Source organism: Branchiostoma floridae, chromosome 13, assembly GCF_000003815.2.
Source record: "Branchiostoma floridae strain S238N-H82 chromosome 13, Bfl_VNyyK, whole genome shotgun sequence".
Lineage (NCBI taxonomy): Eukaryota > Metazoa > Chordata > Leptocardii > Amphioxiformes > Branchiostomatidae > Branchiostoma > Branchiostoma floridae.
In genome coordinates this window covers 8,573,443-8,594,439 of record NC_049991.1, presented here as the reverse complement: position 1 = coordinate 8,594,439, position 20,997 = coordinate 8,573,443, and the positions used below count along the sequence as shown (strand labels likewise).

The 20,997-nt window shown below is 38.4% G+C and overlaps 3 protein-coding genes and 1 non-coding gene across 5 annotated transcripts in view; 2 read left to right on the top strand and 2 right to left on the bottom strand.

The window, feature by feature from the left end:
• Window positions 1-749, top strand: part of LOC118429440 — a 10,289-nt gene extending 9,540 nt beyond the window's left edge. The window contains exons 14-16 of the mRNA XM_035839926.1: window positions 41-87; window positions 236-394; window positions 640-749. Of these exons, the coding sequence (XP_035695819.1) occupies window positions 41-87; window positions 236-394; window positions 640-749 (316 nt within the window). The remainder of the gene's footprint in view (window positions 1-40; window positions 88-235; window positions 395-639) is intronic.
• Window positions 750-2,861: 2,112 nt separating this feature from the next.
• On the bottom strand, window positions 2,862-12,639 carry LOC118428391. 2 transcript variants are annotated; one of them, XM_035838434.1, is made up of 6 exons: window positions 11,544-12,639; window positions 10,690-10,812; window positions 8,777-8,844; window positions 5,987-6,055; window positions 4,997-5,254; window positions 2,862-4,113 (listed from the first exon to the last, which is right to left on the bottom strand). In XM_035838434.1, exons 3-6 carry the CDS (start codon window positions 8,817-8,819, stop codon window positions 3,512-3,514), a joined length of 972 nt encoding a protein of 323 aa, XP_035694327.1. In that variant the 5' UTR covers window positions 8,820-8,844; window positions 10,690-10,812; window positions 11,544-12,639; the 3' UTR covers window positions 2,862-3,511. The 2 variants fall into 2 exon arrangements, with proteins under 2 accessions (XP_035694327.1, XP_035694328.1); XM_035838435.1 differs by lacking the exon at window positions 10,690-10,812.
• A 2,478-nt stretch (window positions 12,640-15,117) lies between these two features.
• LOC118429439 (TATA element modulatory factor-like) overlaps window positions 15,118-20,997 on the top strand; it is a 17,029-nt gene continuing 11,149 nt past the window's right edge. Inside the window, exons 1-7 of the mRNA XM_035839925.1 lie at window positions 15,118-15,719; window positions 16,390-16,504; window positions 17,101-18,377; window positions 18,823-18,879; window positions 19,597-19,644; window positions 20,059-20,216; window positions 20,518-20,621. Coding sequence (XP_035695818.1) covers window positions 15,572-15,719; window positions 16,390-16,504; window positions 17,101-18,377; window positions 18,823-18,879; window positions 19,597-19,644; window positions 20,059-20,216; window positions 20,518-20,621 — 1,907 coding nt within the window. The 5' untranslated portion in view covers window positions 15,118-15,571. The remainder of the gene's footprint in view (window positions 15,720-16,389; window positions 16,505-17,100; window positions 18,378-18,822; window positions 18,880-19,596; window positions 19,645-20,058; window positions 20,217-20,517; window positions 20,622-20,997) is intronic.
• On the bottom strand, window positions 15,146-15,247 carry Trnai-uau. Its single transcript has 2 exons — window positions 15,210-15,247; window positions 15,146-15,181 (listed from the first exon to the last, which is right to left on the bottom strand). It is a non-coding gene; the product is annotated as a tRNA-Ile (tRNA).

Genomic DNA, 20,997 nt, shown 5'->3' with positions numbered 1-20,997 from the left:
AGTTGCAAGTATGTCCAATGTTGTGCTTTTTTTCTTTCAGCTTTGGATCTTCATTGGGAAGTATACCAGGAAAAAAGCCATATCGAGGTCAGTGGCTTAGAGTATTCTCATGCACAATGCAGTGTTCTTTCTATTTTGGTACGATGTTGTTTCACATTAAAATGTTGACTGTACATTAAAGTTTATATTTCTTCATTGACGTCTGTATACTATGATCTTGTGAATGTTTTTACAGAGATCGGCATTGGTGGAGTCATCAGGGAACGTGTCATGAAAGGAGAACGTCCTGACAAGAGGCAGATCCCAACAGAAGGCCCCAATGAGCTTTCTTTCTTCGTCCATCTGATGGAGAACTGTTGGGATCAGGATGCACAGGAGAGGCCCACGTTTAGAAGTCAGTGACTGCATTGCATCCAGTTGTATAATAAGTTTTGTTAGTCATTGATTCAGAAACAATCCTATAATTTAAATTTTTTGGTATCAAACAATACATGGGGGTCTGACTCTGATGTCCGTGTTCAAACCTATTCTTGTTTTGTTATATTTTATGTTAAAGTAAATGTTGGCCTTTTGAAAGACTATGTACTATGCATGATGAATGTTGTGCTTAGTTTTCAATGAGTTGAATTTGTCTTGCAGCCCTTGGGGAGCAGGTACAGGTGGTGACACAGAAAACAAATGCCCAGGTCGCCCAGGCAATTCAAGTTGTACTGAAGGAGCAAGGTGATGAATTACACAACATTCTGTAACAAGAGATATTTATTAAGTAAACCAGTAAACTCCCATGGTAATATATGGGAGTTGATTTTTGTATTCACTCCAATGATGACTTATTGTTAAACTCCAACTACTGGCTGGCATCCTACAGTCCTATGCATTCCTTTTATATCATATTTTAGTTCTTCAATACTAGTTTTTTTAGACTATTTCTTTCATTTTTGAACATTAAGATTTGAAATTTTTGTGGCCTTGATATAATTTTTTCTTTTCTTTTAGACAATGGCAAAATCTTGTTGCAATCCAATTATGTAATACATTCCAACCCTTTAGGTGAAGGACTCATAGATAGCTAACATTCTGAAGCAGATCAACTTGTAAGCGATTCTAATAGAATCATCCACTTTTGCCCCAGGTGAATTGGACAGCACACATCAAAGTCAGAGACTTGATGGAAGATTGGCAAGTCTTGTGAGAAAACTGGGACTGGGATAACTACCATCACGTAGCTTGGAAGAAAAAGGTGAAGATCATCAATTTGATTCAGCTGGATTGCTAATCATACATGTGTGAATATGTATATATTATATATAAATTAAACTGCAGCTATTCAGATAGGTATAAGGCATTAATTGTTTTCCCCACGATCCTCAGACAGTTTGTTTCAAGGGAAGATTTTGGGTGAAGTAAACTTGAAAACATCAAGTGATTGTATATATTTTAAGATGCATGTACAAATAGTCATCAGTTGCTGCGACACAGTAACATGCATGTGCTATCACGTGAATATTCAGAATAGATATGCAGCTTAAGAATTACTTTAAAAAAAATAAGACCAGGCTGGTTTGGTGCTCAGTTGTTTTTCAATTCATCTACAAAATCTCTAGGCTTCACCTTCAAAAAAAAGTTTAAAAGATGAGAGAAAAAAGTTGGGATGAGACAAAACCAGTACAAACATCGATGGCTATTATATTTAGAATCATTATATGCTATTATTATAGTTTTCTTTGTATAATTTCAAGCAGAAAGAGTAATTGACATTGGACAATGCAATAGTCTTACAGCATTCAACATTAAAAGTAAATTGATTGTACACAATAACTTACAATAGATATGGCTGATTGATTGATGTTTTATTGATTTCTGTATCATGACTTTTTGTATTATGTACTTTGGTGGAGCAAAGACATTGGATTCCAATTGTCACGAAGCAAAACAGCAAAGATTCTATTGTAAAGTTGTCATCCTATATTTATTTGTACATTCTGTCATTTCAATTCTTCCCCATGCATTGTAACACATTGTTCTTCCACTATCAGATTTCTTAGACTGGCAATCATAACCATTGCCACTGAGCATGTAGAACTGTGTGTGCAATGCTCAACTGACTATTGCTTTCAATGTTCAGCTTTCATATGGTCTATGGCTTATGTATTTGGCTGATGTGCTACCTGATTTTATTACATCAGAATAAGCTGTATAGATAGGCTCATTTTACCATTGGCAGCAAAAAAAATGCACTTGTGAGTCACATGCATGTTCAGCTGCTAAGCATCCTGCAAAAGCATGGTCACATACCAGATGGTATACAATGCATATGACACTGCTGAACTGTCAAGCAAAATTGCAATTGACCAAACTTAAGTTTCCCATTTTTTCTGTGTGTCAATTATGCATCTTAAACTGTAAGACATATTTATCTTATGAATTATACAATTGCTAGTTTGCCTTTGTTGGCATTCTTGATACTGACACACATGAAATGTATCATTCAGAGGCAAACAAATATATTGTAAAACATGAATACAAATGCAAGGGTTGCAGCAATAAAACACACATTGAGTCTGTAAATGTCAACTATCATACATAACTTGTATCTGAAGAATTCAGTCAGCACACATGCTAGTTTATGCCACATATACGCTGACATGACTTTATGGACATCTGCACATCCACATGTACCATTGTCACCATAAAAAGGACCTCTAAGCCCATCAAGACTACAGGCAAAGATTTGCAACAGTGAGGTGAATCATTACATTTTGGGTGTCCATCTGTGAAGTCATGACCAACATGTAAAAAGACTTTAACAGGTATTAAAGGTACCTCATCATCTTTTCTTCATTTACACTGAGTCAGACTTACTCATAGACTTAAAGAAAGATTACTACTTACATGTAAATCTAATGTCTGACATATTTCAAAGCTACTCCAATTTGATGACATAGTGCCTTTAAAGATAGAAATGATACAAACATTTTACAACCATCATCAATTATTATATACAAGGTACCTCACATTACTGACCACTATGTGAATCACAGAAAACTGCTAGAACAGACATACAAAATAGTGTCATAAAGCCTCGATGTACATGGTCAAGCTTGTAAATCAGTGGACTGCAAAATGTACATCAGCACACCTTTACTAACTAATAAAAGCAAGAAATACTTGTCATTAGCTACAAAAACCCGGGTTCACTTCATAATTCTATGAAGTCAATTGCAGCAATATGTTAAACTTTTTTTTTCTTCAAGAAACATCTGGACACTAACAACTCACTGCTGACTAGAAGAAACTTCATTTCCATTGAAAATAGCAGTGTATACATCAAATGAACCTCAAACAGTTTCTTCCAATTGCAAGCAATTTGTTTCTGAATGATTTTCAAGATTTCGGTTAGTTTGGCTACCAGGCAAATCGTTATCTTTGGAGAATGACCCACTATCTGGTATGGTAGCAGATGTTCTACTCTCAGCTAACTTGTCCTAACATCCTCAGAGGTCTGGCACATTCATTGCTCAAACCATTTTACATCGTTAAAATCAGTTGACTCACCATCACTAGCTGTTTGGTAGCTGGCCTCATCAGAGCTGGAATCTTCATCCAGCTCATCTACTGTGTCATTTATTGGCACCTTGTCTTTAGCTCTAGCCAGGGAAGGGTCAGCAGATGAGCCAGTATGAGACTTTGTTGCTGTTGATTCAAAGCCAGAGTCATGATTCTTTTGACGGCTTTCTCTTTCGATAACTTTGAATGGACCTGGCATGTTATCTTCTATTGCTGGTATCAAACCTAGTTCCCTTTCCATCCGATCATTCTCTTCTTTTAGCATCATGCGACATTTGAGCATTCTCAACTTCAAATACCTTGCTTTTTCTGAGTTTAGAGCATCGTAAGATTCCCTTAGTTCCTTAGACTTGGCCACCTGCTGCTCAGACTGCTCATTGCTCTCAACCTGAAGAGCATGAGTGAAGTAATCACCAAATACTATACTCTCAAGATACATCATGAATTGTGGGTCACCTGAAGATGCATACATGTCATAAACAACGTCTTCGCTCAGGAACACAGCCATGTCCATTGGGTCTTTCCAGTATTTCTCATTGAAACAGCCTGCATTGATGGGCGAAAAAAGAAAGAATAGATTTTTTTTAAAGATATCTTGATGACAGCTAGGCATAATCAAAACTGTCTACTGTAAATGCAGAAATGTTCGCGGTGGATTAATGTTCGCAATATTCGCGGTGACCACTTCACCGCGAACTTAAAACCACCACGAACATTTTTCTACTATAGTACTAGACTGTAGTCTATGGTGTTACCGCAAATATAAAACCACCGCGAAAAGTCCTTTCTGCCGCTACCACGAAATTAAATCCCCACGAACTTAAATGCATTTACAGTATATGATATCACGTTAACTTTATTTAGTTCAAAAATGTTTTTCAGCCGAAATCCGTGATCATACAAACTAGCAATTGGCTACTTGTTAAAACATCAGTTAGAGTGGGCCTATGTCATTAATTCACCAGTAGAAAGATAAAGAAACACAACAACTTATCACAATGTTTCGAAATATCACATTTTTTGTCTTGAATTGTTTTTCAGTTTTGAATAATTGTGACAAAAAAGTTCACCTATAATACATCATAGAAAAATGCTAACACTTCCAACACTGTAATCAACACTGTAGGGACTTACCCCTCTAACTTTTCGGACGAACTCTATCGACGTTGTTCACAGAATGAATGGAAACGTATCATTTAGTCTATGTCACCCCCGTCTCTGGGGAGTCCCTACAGTGTTGATTTCAGTACGTGTTGGAAGTAAAGTGAACAGCATTTCTCAATAATTTCCAGAAACTTGATAGTAAATATACTTTCATATTATTATTATTCATTTTATTAAAAGCTTTTCATGGGGGCGTTTGACTTCATTATTTACTTACTTGCCAACTTTCATGTTGAAAACTCAAACAAAGCACCAATCAACTTACAAAGCTTTTTCTGCAGTTTTTCTGACACATCTTTGTTGCCGGTTTCGGTAACGATCTTTTGCAGTTGTATCCAGGTAGCTCTTCTCCCATTTTTATCCTTCCACTGCGAAAGTACTGATCTACAGCATGCTTTTGTATCCCCGTGAAATCTCTTCTCTGTTCCAATGATGTCAGGATGTTCAAGTCCAAGATGATACCCAAGCTCCATCCATTTGTCATGCATATACTTCACAACGATGTGAAAAGCTGGTTTCAGGTCTGAAACAAAAATAAGACTTAAGGAATTATGTCTTTGTGGCATTTCATTTCATGGCAATGCCACGACGTACGTTTTGCCTTACCTTTACTTAAATACTGATTCAAGATATTATTTCCTATACAAAGGCAGGCTTCTTAAAAATATCTAAATGAATAACTGAATGAAGACCTTTATTGTACTCTCCAAGCAGAGGTTAGGCTCCGGGTGTGTAGTGAACGTTTTTTTAGTCGTTTTTATCGGGCTTTCTATTTTTTTTTTATATCTTGCTGTGTCAAAACCTAGGGCCGGACACAACGAAAAAAAATGACAAAATAGAAAGCCCGATAAAAACGACTAAAAAACCGATAAAAAACAGCCGGAGCCTAACCTCTGCTTGGAGAGTACTTTATTGCACATTTTTGTTACACCGGCTTAAACATGTTGAAGAAAGGCAATATAAAAGTTTTGTTGCCTAAATTGAACTACTCCTCGCTTCTCAGTTATGACAGCGATAAAAGAGCAGATATGCTTTATGATCGATGGTTTGTCTAGTTGCATTAGGAATATAGATTTTTCTACAGAACTTAAGTGTATGAATAGGTTTTGTACAGCCATATACAATTCATTTCTCTCTTTGCTAGATAATCTACATTCTATTCCAAAAATTTGTCTTCTATTTAAATTACAACATTTGCATAAATGATCTTTGTTCCAGAGGGGTGCGGTATCACAACGGTAGATTGAAGCGGTACCTGTTGGTAGTATGATGCTGGTCCTTGGATCGCAGGTAGCACCCTCAGGCTGGTCAGTGAAGCTTTCATCTGAACAAAATAGAGGGAGACTCAGGGACATGAGTTGAACATGAAGTAGAATAGACTGAAACAAGAGTTCGGATACCTCGTATCTCCATGAATCAGTCTGATTATGTAAATGATGTCCACATTTGCATAATCTATGCTTGGTTATGTACACATTTAGATAACTTACACTGGTCACAATGTTGATTGTGCAATCATTTACCATTTAAAAGAATTATAGGACTTTTACATTGATTATGCAATTTAGGAACTTAGGATTTGCATAATTGATATCTGCTAATGTTCCACCAGCCACAAACTACATGTGACAGGTATTTGAGTCCCACAATGGCAAACACCACAAGTATAGATTTCCCTCATTAATTATGCAAATTAAGTGCCAGTTTGCATAATTTGCACTCGATTATGTACATCTCTGTCTAAGCTACCTGCATACCAAATATCATCTAAATGTGTCGTTCCCTTGTCCAGTTATCCTCCTAAGAAGATTTTGAGGAAAATGCCCCTGCAGCTCCAGAGGAACCTGCTAGGGGACCCAAACACACACCACCTATGCTTACGTCACAAGCTATCTGCCACCAAAAAATCAGTACCATAGCACATTCAGGTCAAAAGATACAAAAAAACGGAATTTCTGGTGCAATACCAAGGTCACAGACCAAGGGGCCCAAAATTGACCTTGACCTTCGTCTTTCCAACACCTACCCGCATACCAAATATCATGGCAATCCATCCAGAGGGTTTTAGTTATGCTGACCACAAATATCCGGAAACACAAACAGACACACGGACAGACAGACACACCCAAAACTATATATCCATTTTTCATGGAGATAAATACCAATGTCAAGATGTAAGAGAAATTATCATATAGCCAGGTGCTGCGGACCAATCAGAAGGCCCTGTTCCACGTTGGTTATGACGCCGTAACACAAAGATTCAGGCCAGGCAGGTGGGTATCGCTCCTCTGATTGGTCAGAATGAATCGCACCGGTGTCGATTTGCATCGACACCCGCACCAGTGTCAAAATGAATCGACGCCGGCACCAGTGTCGATGCAAATCGACACCGGTGCCGGTGTCGATTCATTTTGACCAATCAAAAGTAGCGATACACACAAGAAAGTAAGCAATATGCTAGACTCTACCAGGCTTCGTGGATCGGTGGTCTAATTGTCGAAATTGGACAAATAGAATCTATAGTACGCTAGGGGAGTTAGCCGGCCAGAAGAGTACGTTTTTTTCGTGGTGAGGATAATGATTCTACCGATCCACGGAGCCTGGTAGAGGCTAGCTATATGCAGGCATCGGCCAATAAAAAGGAGCGAAACATATGCCAGAGCAGAGAGAATAAGTACAGACTGCAAGGGGGAATGGCTCCTTCTAACATTGATAATGAGTTTTGTAGTTCTAAAAAGCCTGCAATGTTTGGAATATTTTCTGTGGAAATTTTTGTTTTAAAATACAACGTGTAATCTCCTTACATATGCATGTACCAAAGAACAAATGTAAATTTTCAGAAATTCGACAAAGGAATTCACATGTATAGTACCAAGAGATCTATGCATCAAACAGGAGTTTGCAAGTTTGGGTAGGCTATATGATAATAACGTTAATGACCCGCCTGTTCCTCGGTGTACATGGTGTAATAACGCCTAGTCCTTTGCTATAACCACCTCATAAAACCACCTCGTTCGCTTCGCTCACATCGGTGGTTTTATTCAGTAGTTATAGCAAAGGACCAGGCATTATGACACCATATACACCTCGGGGCGGGTCATTAACCCTTAATTCTATCAGCTATCCTCCGCAAGTTTTTAAATACATTGCAGTTCAACTGATCATGAATGGCTCACCAATTGCACTTGTTGAATACGTAATGCATATTATACTATCTAATACCAATTGTGCTTGTTGAATAGGGGCTTGTAATAGTTATCTCCATGAAAAATGGAGATATAGTTTTGGGTGTGTCTGTCTGTCCTTGTGTCTGTGTCTGACATGTGTGTGTGTGTGTCTGTCTGTGTGTTTGTGTTTCCGGATATTTGTGGTCAGTATAACTCAAGAAGCTCTGGATAAATTGTCATGATATTTGGTATATAGGTAGGTGTTGGGAAGACGAAGGTCAAGGTCAATTTGGGTCCCCTGGTATGTGACCTTGGTATTGCAGCAGAAATTCCTATTTTTGTATCTTTTGACCTGGATGTGCTATGGTCTTGATTTTTTTGGTGGCAGATAGCTTGTGACGTAGGGAATAGGTGGTGTGTATTCGGGTCCTCTAGCAGGTTCCTCTGGAACTGCAGGGGCGTTTTCTCAAAATCTTCTAAGGAGGATAACTGGACAAGGGAACAACAAATTTAGATGATATTTGGTATATAGGCAGCTTTGACAGAGATGTACATAATCAAGTGCAAATTATGCAAACTGGCACTTAATTTGCATACTTAATGAGGGAAATCTATATTTATAGTGTTTGCCATTGTGGGACTCAAATACCTGTCATATATGTAGTTTATGGCTGGTGGAACATTAACAGATATCAATTATGCAAAGATGTCCCTAATTTGCATAATCAATGTAAAAGTGCTGTAATTCTTCTAAATGGTAAAGGACTGCAAAATCAACATTTTTTTAAATATGATTGTTTGTTTAGCATGGTAGTTTTACGCTAGTACAACAACATATGTTTGTCTATAGAAAGGGTAGATTTTATTGATAACAGTACCATACTCATCTTCTGCCTCAATGGCCTCCTTCACTTTCGCCATGGTCCTCTTCTATAGACGCACTTCACTTTACGAAGTAGAAAATTATATTTTATTCATCTGAATTCATTATTCTGTACATGTTCGTGAGCAAATACAGCATATTCTTGCAAGGTGCCAGGACTGCAGTCGCCATTGTGCCCGAGTTTTCCGCTCTTTACTTTTACTTCGTCTTTGGGACTGAATATCTAAACACAACGCTGTTAGACCTATCTAGCCCTTTCAGTGGTGATGGGGTTGTCAAACAAGAATCCACAATTGTAATACGTATGGACTAGCTTTTTGACTGTATCTCTAGTATCTTTGCACCTGTGAAAGTGGACGCAAAAGTGTGGAGACACGTTTGATAGCTGAAACTAAATGTCTTGAAGAATTGTCTAGTAGTAGTGTCCAGTATTTGCATATCACTACAGCCGTTGTGTTGCACGCATTTGGTACTTACAAGAAGACGACTCAAACACGGCAGTAGTGGCTAGCAGGCAACACACGCAGTTAAGCTCAAGCAATGTGTCGTGACTCGTGGGCCATAGGGCCAATCGCTGGTAACCGACGAAGTCCTTGTTTACTGTTGGCTTAATTTGCCGACAACGAGTCCTTTCAGAAAGTGGTACTCATTCTATTCGAATATATTCACTAAGTCTCTACCAGACTCCGGGTTGCTGAAAAAAACACGTAGAAATGGAACTAAAAGAAGAGTAAGCCGGCCAGCTGAGAACTATAACCGACTTACTTATAGTCTGGCAGAGACTACGTACAATATGAAGAACTCCGGACACGTTTTGTCTAAACATCAGGTACATATAATGTACAATATTCATTAATTCCTTTGATGTGGCTTTTTAACAGCTCAGTCGATCTTGTGCGCATGCTGCGGCTGGCTTATTCAAACAAGTGACCTGCCTTAGCCTCTACCAGGCTCCGTGGATCGGTAGAATCATTATCCTCACTTCGTGGTGAGGAAACGTACTCTTCTGGCCGGCTAACTCCCCTAGCGTACTATAGATTCTATTTGTCCAATTTCGACAATTAGACCACCGATCCACGAAGCCTGGTAGAGTCTAACTTTTCTCGAGGTGGTTGAAAAAACTTGCTTTTCTGCTTTGAATAATGCCTTACCTGTCCACTATATAGTATTGCGGAAAACATTTAAAGAGTTAAGTACCAAAAGCTTTTGCGACCATTTTACTATAAAAATAACGTGCATAGACTGGCCTTTACTTTCTGACGAAGATCAACTCATTATTTTGCTGTGTCCATTTTATTTGTAATGTTTAGAAATCTACACATTCACAAATTAAAATCATTATGATCTAATGATAACGCATACGGACCAAGAGTCCCTACACTGCCACGAAAACGACGACAAGCATAAGTTCAATTGGGTGACGTCGTATTCGTTATGCTTGTACCTTTGAGCGAATTTCCACTGCGCAATAAGTCTTTTGGCCCTGCGCAAACAAACGCTGAGGCGCCTGCGTTGTGAGGCTAGTGACGAATGGGACTCCCCAGACTCATACGTCGCCTTACTCATAGGTACTTTCCACGCATCATCGTGGCCATTTGGGCATGCGCAAATAAATAAGAAGCCTGTGTGACAAAGCTGGGGATCCGGGAGCAAGTGACAAACGGGATTCCCCTGACTCACGGAGTTTTTATACAGTTTTACAAAAACATGGAGGAGCTTTTGTTCCCTGTCGTCTCTGTACATCACTCGCATTTCACAGGTTGATGACTATCTATAAATCATTACATAGCAAGATCCAAGAAGAATCCCAATAGAATGAAAATATTTATCTGTTATTGACGAGCATAAAAAGGAGATAACAACAAGTAGTTATGTTGCATTATAAACGTTGTTGTTTTGAGTGCTTACCCCCTAATGTTGACTGAGACTTTCACATATGACAGCGGACCGACACCGGACCGACGTAGTCAAGGTGTGAGGACGTCGACAGTGGAGATGATCGATATAGGACTGGTAATGCTGTTGAGGTTACTGTAAAAAATATTCAATTCTTCCTCAATAGATGTCTTCCGGCGTTTTATGAAGATTGTAATGTAGAATCATACACGTTTGACTAAAACCACGGTTTACATAATTCATCGTCATGATTATACAATGCTTCAGCCCGGATTAAAAGTGTCGAACTCGTAAAGTTAACGGAAAACTTAACTATGACTTTCTCTAATCAATTGCATGGAGAGATAGAATTTCCTACATTAAGGAGGTTTTATGTTTCCTCGAGGCATGTTCAGTAAAAAGTATTCCCCTCTCTTATCCAACTTTTAAAGTTTTATCAAGACAATGTGGGCATGTCAAGCTTTGCCACTTAATATGTTGAAGTATAGGGTCCTGCGTAGTAAGTTACTTATGGGATTCCCCTTACGTGACAAGGGCTGTAGTCGCCATGTTACTTGTTCCGCTTTTCGTCTTACTTCGTCTTTGGGATTAAATACCCAACGTTGCTAGACCCTTCCAGCCTTTTCAACAGTGATGGGTTATCAAAGAACAATCCACAATTGTATGGACTAGCTTTTTGACGGTAGATATCTCTATTACTTTGCACAAGTGAAAGTGAAAGTAAAATGAAAGTACATTTGTTTGTTCAGTGTGAACTACGCGTATAACAACTCATGATGCATATCCAATGCATAAGAACGCTCTAGTGTAGTAGTAGCATTCGCACATCACTACACCCGGCTGTGTTTTGCGCCTTTGGTACTTACAAGTAGGAGGCTCAAACGCTGGAGTAACGGTGCATACATGTAGTTTGGCGGGCAGACAACACACGGCTAGCTCAGATACGTCGGTCTGTGTCGTGGGGGATGTTGGGATACGCGATATAGGCTTGACGTCAGGCCGGGGTGTTGGCAACCAATGTTTACTGTGTTATAGCCCAACTAGTAATAGTTCTTTGACAAAGTGGAACTCATGATCATTCTAGTCACTGTGATTTAAGTTTAAGGGACTTGCTATTACTCTGACCCGCGTTCCCGCCACGCTGTGCTCTTGATTTTGTTTGCCCACGTGTGTTTAACTGTGTTACAACTGCTACGCTTGCTGGGTATATTGGCCTTCATAGCTGTTGTTTCTCACGATTTTGGGATCTTTAATTTTGTGTAAGTAACGTGCGTTCCGGAGCAAGGAGCGAACCTGGAATAATTTTGCAGAATATAAGCAAAGAAGGTGCATTTCATTCGCCAAGCAGAGGTTTACGGGATCGAAAGATATTGTGACCTGATTTGGCCCGTTAATCTATCTACCGACTGTCTTGGCCGCGCGGTCATACATGCATGAATCAGAAAAGGTAAATCTTTCCATCCGGAAGCCCAGCGTTTGTTTATGATATAGTTGTAATTTAAGTACGTGGGACAAACTTCGTGGGATAGCGTTTGTCCTAAACAGGCAGGTGTCGCTTTTGTACCACCTTGTTGAATTTGGCGGGTGTTTTCAAAACGTTTAAAGGCTCTGTCCTTAAATGGATAAAAGATTATTTGTCAGACAGAATGCAGTATGTTTCTTATAATAGTTTGTCTCGTCCCAGATATCTGTAACATGTGGTCTACCGCAAGGATCCATACTCGGACTTCTTTGATTTTTGATTTATGTAAACGATCTTCCGATGATATCAGGCAAAAGTTTCACTTTACTATTTACAGACGATACAAATCTGTTTATGTCACATACAAATTTTGATACACTTATTGCAACAATTAATGATGAACTTTGCAAATAAAATAAGCGATTGAAGACAAATAAGCTATCCCTTGATACAGACAAAGCAAATTTCATAATTTTCACAAGACAAATTAATAAATACAGTAAAATGGCTAAGATAGACAAAGACGATAACCCCATCAAACAGCTAAGTAACGCACGGCTTCTAGGAGTCGTTATAGATGAAAAACTCACGTGGAAGATTCCCATTGACATTATTTGTAAGAAAATTTCTAAGAAATATTGGTATTATAAGAAAAGTTGCAAATTGCCTATCACATAAAACTTTTATGATCTGTATTACAGCTTCATATACCCCTACTTAGCATAATCAAATATCATCTGGGCTAATACTTACACGACTTCAATAAAACCGCTGCATCTGCTACAGAGTCGCTTTGTTATAATTGCATCAAAAATCTCCTTTATAGCAACTCTTTTTAACAAATTGAATATTTTGAAAGTATATGATATAAACAAATTACAATCAGCCATTTTTATCCATAAAGTTAGTTCACAAAAGTTTTATACAAAGTCACATATTCAAGTACATCTTAGATATTCAAGTAATTAAGCAAGTAGTCAGATATACACAAGACTTAAAACAAAATCTTATCCAACACAATTAAATAAAGTTTCGACGCCCCTCAATAAGGAACATTCTAAGTCATTCCCTAAGAAATTGCCCGTCCCTCCCGCTTTCAAAAAACGTATAAAAAACAACCTCATAGAGAAGCCAACTACTTTTTCCTGTTTTGTTTTTTCTCCTTGTTTCTTAGTTCTTATTTTATATTTAGTTATTAATTGAGTAAACATATGGAATGAAATTATTATACCTTGTAGTTAAACACTACTTTCACCTAATTTTTTTCATTCCCTGTTTTGGTCTTCTGCATTTTCCTTGGTATTTGCTAACAGATGAATTCATACAAGGAGGTTAAAACCTCCTTGATTTATATTAGACACTTTTCTGTGATTTCGACTTTCTTTATGATTTGTAGATTATGCTCAGTTTTGATCGTTTCACTTAATTTCATTTTTATTGCTGCATTTTTGTTGTTGACTGTCTTTGATTGTGTATATTACATTTCATTCTTATTTAGATTATGTGCATTTCGTTTTCATGACTACAATGTATCAAGTTTCGGGGGGGGGGGATAGGCTTCCGTTCCCCCTGCATGTTTTCTTTTCATCCTGTATCGGGTGTGCCTAAATACCACAAACGACCACAAACGACTCGGAAATACCACAAACGACCACAAACGACTCTAGTATGCAGTGTATATGGGTCAAAGACCTTGTGTGGCGCTCTGGAGACATTGTTTACACATTTATGAATTTAAAAAACGCAGCAAGTCCTGCGTATTCACCAGTTATTTCAAGTTAGTCCGCCGGCCGGTTTCAAGATCGAAGCGATTCTGCGCTGTCAATGAATGCGTGCTTGCATTTGAGGATGAAAAACACTTAGTATACAAGTTTTATTAGTTGACAATGATAGAATAGTGCCATGCTATAATCTATGAACCAACAGTGTCCATAGTTTTATCGTCCTGTCGTCTATGGTGCCGTGGAAGGTATCGAGACTTCCCCATGCAGACTCCTAGCACGGGCGATCCAACATGGCGGCCGAGATCGCTTCGATCTTGAAACCGGCGGACTAACTTGAATAACTGGTGAATACGCAGGACTTGCTGCGTTTTTTAAATTCATAAATGTGTAAACAATGTCTCCAGAGCGCCACACAAGGTCTTTGACCCATATACACTGCATTTTAGAGTCGTTTGTGGTCGTTTGTGGTATTTCCGAGTTCGTTTGTGGTCGTTTGTGGTATTTAGGCAGACCGTCCTGGGGATCTAATATCATGTGATTTTTTAAACCATTAAAATGGTTGAATATGTCTTAATAAACAAATAAAAATGGATATAAGTTACCCTGCAGATAAACGTGAGCTAGCGTTGCAAATGTTATTTTCTTTTCAACATCCAACATTCCAACATCCGCACCAACAGCCCGGACAGCGGAGTTTAATTTGTGTTACACAGACTACAAATAACCCATTTGTCTGGCCGGTATTACCACGGGAGCTCTTAAATTGTCAAGACAATCTGCGGTATTCAATGACATATACGACGTCACATAAACTTAGCCTAGTCTATACAGTGAGATCAAACCATGATTTAATAGTCGGCAAAAAGCTGTACTTCTTCTCGACTCCAAAAGCTCACCGTAACCGGTAACCATGAACTTCAAGCATGAATGAATTGAATCAATACGTTGATGAAAAAATGTTTTGTTTTTTGTCCCCGGAAATGTGTCTTTTTTTTTTCATCCAAAATACTAGTACAATGTACTAGTCAAGTAACGTGGATGTCTTCCATGAAGTTGAATTAAGGAGGTGATAACTTGAGACTTTATTTGAAAATCCATTAGTGACATTCTTTCAGCAGGTCGTGTTACACGATGTCAGCCACTCGCAGCCAGGCTATTCATTCATTTCATTCGGGAAGTTGGATTCAGGAACGACTCTTTTTAGTTGATGAACACATATCAACCAGATGCAGTGACAAGTTTTAGTCTTTTGACAAGATTCCGACAGTCCAAAACAAAACCTTGCTCCTGGTGGGGATCGAACCCACGCCCTTCGCATTGCTCAAGCAAGAGCGCCTATACTGCTGTATAAGTACGACGCGCTAACCGATTGCGCCACAGGAGCTAGCTGGGGAGGCGAGGTCGTTCTATAGGTATCCAAAGACTAAGGCCAACTCAGGTAGCGTAAGTGGATCGAAAATACGCTACATTTGACGAATGTAACCCACATTTTGATATTGTAAAGCCGTATGTACTTAAAAAAGAATGCCAACACTACACCCGCCGCCATTTTGTGTGTGAAATTTTACAACAATCTACCTTAGATGACGTCAGAGGTAAAACAAAATGGCGACGGCCATACGTGTCTGCTTCCGCATTCGTCAACAAAACAGACATTTTTCTTAAATTTTCGCCTAAAACTAGACACTAGGCCAATATTTTCATCATCATGAGTTGGTTCGAGTCATCATCTTTCAGTAGTCTTGCTAAGACGGCGCTGAATTCGGCGCAGAAGTCGATAGACCGTGTTTTAGACATACAAGACGAAGGTGGAAACCAAGGTCCCGGGGCTGCTGCCAGCCTATCACAGACAACAGGTGAGAATCTTCATTATTCATATCAACTATCTAAGACGTCTGTTTTAGGTTTAGTTACATTTATATATTTAAGTGCGCAAACATATTTTTTTTCATTCATAATCATTTTTTCTGAATGGAAATCTTAGCAAATTACTGCATTCCAAACTAACATAACACCCCCCCCCCCTTCCCCCAGGCAAAATATTATCACATGTATAATACTTTTGGTCATGTACATGTAGAAATGTATTTACGACAAATTATTAGTGTTTGGTGAATATCAAAGAATAATTTGAATTATATTCTAGATAGATCCCTCATGGTATATCTGCAACTTGAAGTGGTGAAGATATAGTTTAATGTTACATGTAACTTGCTGAAATTTGTATGGTAAAATGTAGAAGCAGACAACATCCAACAACAACAACAAGATACAACATGTAGTAGAATGTAATTTAAAATGTTGGAATGTTTGTGTTTCTTACAACGACCTTTCCACTGCAAAATGATTTATGACATGTGTTTCAAATTTTGTACTACTCAGGAATGTTTCAGATTTTAAGCACAGTGAAAACCTCCTTTCTCATACCAAGGAATTAAAATCTTTGAAAAAAAAATGAATTACAGTACTGAAGCAGCCAAACAGGGTGTTTTTAATGATGGCCCCTAAACTTTACTAATTCCACAGGTAAGAAGTCATCTGGAGGTGGATGGTCATCATGGATCTCACCTACATCCAAACAGAAGGCTTCGTCTTCTCCTACATCATCTTCTGGCACTCAGAAGAAAACATCTCCTCCCAGGTACTGTACCAACTGAAGATGCAAATTCGTTGAGCAAATTAATTGCAATATTAAAGTTTTGTAGAAGAAAATGCTGCCAATTGCAAAGAATTATGAAATCCCAGACCGTTTCCCATGAATGCTGTTGCCTATTGAGCACCGTAAATGCAAAGCCCAGTCCAAATAATGTGTTAAATACAACAGATAGAGACATATTTTTTACAGTCATAGATGTGCCGCACAATATCCTTTCATAAAATTCTAATCATATACATGCAAAAAAAGAACAGTTTCTATATCTTTTATACACTTATAGTAACTTATTATAGTCCTGTGCAATATATTTTCAATTTGTGCAACAGTGGCGGCACTTAAGTAGTTGAGTACAACTTGAGTCCGCCGTCACTTCATCCTTGTACTTTTATTTGTATTATTACATATATTTTTCAATTAAAAAACAAAAAAACTCAATTAGCTAGGCAATTTCATATGCAAGAGAGCCACTAGGTCCACTACACTACTCACAATTTTAAAAAACTAAACATGGCTTTCTGGACTTTCCTGTATGTATTTTTATTTCAATTTTGTAAAGCCATATTTATTCTTGTTTTGTCCAGGAATGTGGAGACGGATGAGTTCTTTGCAGACTTCCTTGGTGGAACCTCGCAGGCTAAAAAATCTCCAGTTTTGAAACCGCCTGCCAACAGCACACCCGTACCCAAACAGTTACCCACCACTCCATCCCAGACAAAAATATCCCCTCGACTTGGTGGACTGGACGCCCTCTCTCCAACTGAAAAGCACAAGCAAAGGAAAAAGCAACCAGGACAATTCAAGCTTCAGGTTGCAACATCTCCAACAACCTCAAAGCCACAGGTGAAAGAAGATATCCCAAATGATGCAGTTGTTTCAGTTAGCCTTACGGAGAATGTGTCAGAGCCTAAAAGTAAAGAAAACTTTGATGTCATGTCAAGTAGTTCAAACTCAGACTTGTCTGCAAGTTCTGAAAGTCAATCTGTGTCGGAAAGTGGTCAGGAAAAGGAGATGTTGACTGATTCTACTACTTCCGGTGAAGTGGAGAATGTATCCAGTAAACTTGAGCCTCTTGGGGTGTTCAAGCTAGATGAAGTTCAGATAAACCATGTGGGAAGGGAACCAGAAGCAAAAGTCCTCACTGGAGATTCTGTACTTGTATCTAGTGGTTCCTGTATAGAGAGTGGAGAAACAGAAAACAGTGGTTTGGGACAAAACTCTGATACAAGTACTGTTGGTAGTACTGGCATTGCAGTTATAGCAGATGATTCAAGTGTTAACCTTGAGGCTGGGGTGGAAACACAATTGGAAGCAACATTGGATGCTTCATTGAGTCAGTTAACTAACTTGGATGAGAGTGCTACACAAGCAGACAGTGTAAAACATGTCAGAGATGAAAACACGTCAAGCATTGAGGATTTAGAACAGACTGCAGATGGAACATCACCGGAGCAATCCAGCCAACAGACAGCAGACATGGAAGAAGGGGAAGAAATGAACCTTACCGAGAAGTTGAATGAAGTTACAAGAAATGATACTGAAGAAGATCATCTAAGACAACAAGAACCTCATCACATAAGAGAAGAGGAACCCCCTCTTGTAAGTAAAGAGGAATCATCTGATGTAGAAGAAAAAGATGAAATCTCTTCAAGTAGTGCTGACAGGGAGATGCCAAATTCTATGAGAGAAGAGGACAGTGCTACTACCAATGTGCAAGAAATGTACAGAGAACATGGTACAAACTCTGAGACGGTCGATGCAGAACATAATAAGGATCATATTGATCAAGAGAAAGAAGGAAAGTTTTCACAGGATGAGTCTGACTCCTTGGAGATTTGCGCAGAAAATGAGGAAGATCAAGGTAGGATATTTATTTCACTATTTCTCTTCCTGTACATTATATGTGTCATGTCTGACATGCCATAAACAACTTTGCATATTGCGGATCTCTAAACAGAGCTAAAGCAACCGGTAAATTTTTGTTTTGATATCAACACGTGTGATGATAGAATATATTGAAGTGCCTATGATTAAAGTATGAAGTAACAAAGTGTGTAAGACTAGAAGTTAATGTATCAGTTCCAGACCTACCAGTACTCCACAAGCTGTGATGCCCTGGAGCAAAATATTCTTTTAAGTTTAGTTTTCATTTATCTACATATATCAATTGTATATAAAGGTATTCCACGATATTTGTTTTGGCATCATATTGTGCACAAATGAAGAGGTGCTGAATAGACATGATTATGACCGTTGATATGAGCAATGATATTGAGTGACACTAAATCATAATTTTGTCCCCAAAGCTCCTGACAACCCTATGGATTTGAACCACGAAGAGACAGAGTCCACAGGCAAAACAGGTTAGTAGTATGTCTTATTCTACACCTATACTAGAGCTCTACATGTACACACCAAACTTAGATTTGTACTTCAAAGTACATTATTCATGTTAGATTATTTTGAGCTGGCCTTAAGAAGAGAGTTATAGAGTTTTCAGCTAAGCTGCTCAGCCTGTTTGTCTGGTAATGTTACAGCCTGTAAAGGTAAAGGTTTAAAGGTCAATTGCAGTTGGTAGTAGTTTACATGAATGATCATTTCTTCAGGCACATCTCTGAATAGATTTTCACCTCTGTTGGTCTGCATTTCTGTACTGAATGATGTTTTTGTGATCAGTTACTCAACAGATATGATATACAATATTATCATGTAATGCTGCTATCTTAAAGGCCACTTCAGTGTGGTTTGTTGGTTCTTGTGTTTGGAAGATATTGCCGGAGTAGAAGTATCCACATGAAACAGAGACAGAATAGAAAATCTGTTCCTTTCTAGCAAATCTTACACACCATTTCAGGTGGAGAATGTAGTTGTCAGTTTTCCTCACAGCCCTTCGTTTTCTCCTTAAGTCTCCTTGAGATTTCTTGTAAAGGTACGAAAACCACAGAAATGACTTAGACTGGCCTTAAGATACTGTGCTTATGAAAAAGGAAAAAATTGTTGGTAATGCCTCTGGAGCGGAGCCTCTTGTTGTGTTATGTTTACTGTTGAAACTGCCTTTATTTTTTGTCAAAAACCTGCAGGTGACCAGCCTTCGGAATCAAGAGACACGGAACCTTTTGATGATACTGGTAAGTGAAACAAAGTTTAAACATCTACTATACATTTGCTCTTATAATGATAGATAATCATACAATTAGAATGGGAGTCAAAGAATGTTTCAGTAAGTGATATCAAACTAAACTAGACACTGGCATGTAGCAATTTCTGCCATTAGTTATGAACTGGCGAGATTGTTGGAAAAAGCTTGTCACTGAGTGAAACTGGACAATATGTCCCAAGATGTTATTGAAGGTTGATTTTTTTAAAACTGTAAGTTGGATTTTCCTAAAAACATATTATGGATACCACAACAATATTCATTATAATTTATAGATAAAGGACTAAATGTATCATTATGCCTCATTTAACTTAACAATTGAGGGGCACAATCAAAAACATCATATTTCACTCCCATACAATCATTTGTTCTCTATTCTTCACAGATACAGCTGATACTTTTATGGATGTAGAGCCAGAGACTGAACCACTGGACAAAGGCACTGGTCAAGACTCTGTCCTGGACAGCAGTGGTCAGCAGCTGTCATGTGAAGAGGACAGTACATCACAGAACAATGCCCTGGACCCACAGAAGTTACTGAAGGTATGTGGATTTTGTGAGGTGGATAGAGGCACTAGGTTAGAAGTCTGTATTAATGAATTATTTTTCCATCCTGAACAGTTCTTAGAGTAGGTTAATCCAGTTATCAAGTTTGTCATGTTCATATGGATATAGGAGAGTATTTTCGGTTAATATCACATTAGGACAAAAGGCCTAATACCGGGTCCTGTATTTTTCAAGTGTGCCCTCTTTTGACTTTTGTAAAAACTGCAGACTAGGTGAGTTAGGTGAATGCTGCTAGCCATTGAAAATGACTAACTTTTCTGCATACCTTGTTGAGCAGAAGCTGGCTGATATGGCAGAGGTACTACAGGCCAGAGAAGCCAAACTTCTGGAGCTCAGTAAACAAAACATGGACCTGGAAGAGACTGGCAATATACTGAGAGTGTAAGTATTGTCTTTACAGCACTCGTGTTGTGTCATCAAGTGCTTTTGATAGATATACATGTTATGTCCTTGAAATGCACTCTGATTGCACCCTAACTATCATCAATGCACCTTGATTGACTTGAATTATGAGATTAACGTGCTATTTTGCATATAGAATCTGTTGAAATTGCATTCCCACACTAAGTGTATACAGTATGCTACACAGACTTGGTCGTTCATGTAGTTACATGTATAGGAACCAACCATGAATTATGGCACCCGGGCACTAACCCTTAATTATACTTGAAAGAATATGGGAACTTCATATATGAATAGCATCAATGGCTGAGTGGTTTGGTCAAAAACTACAGAATTGAATTGAGAGATCATGAAT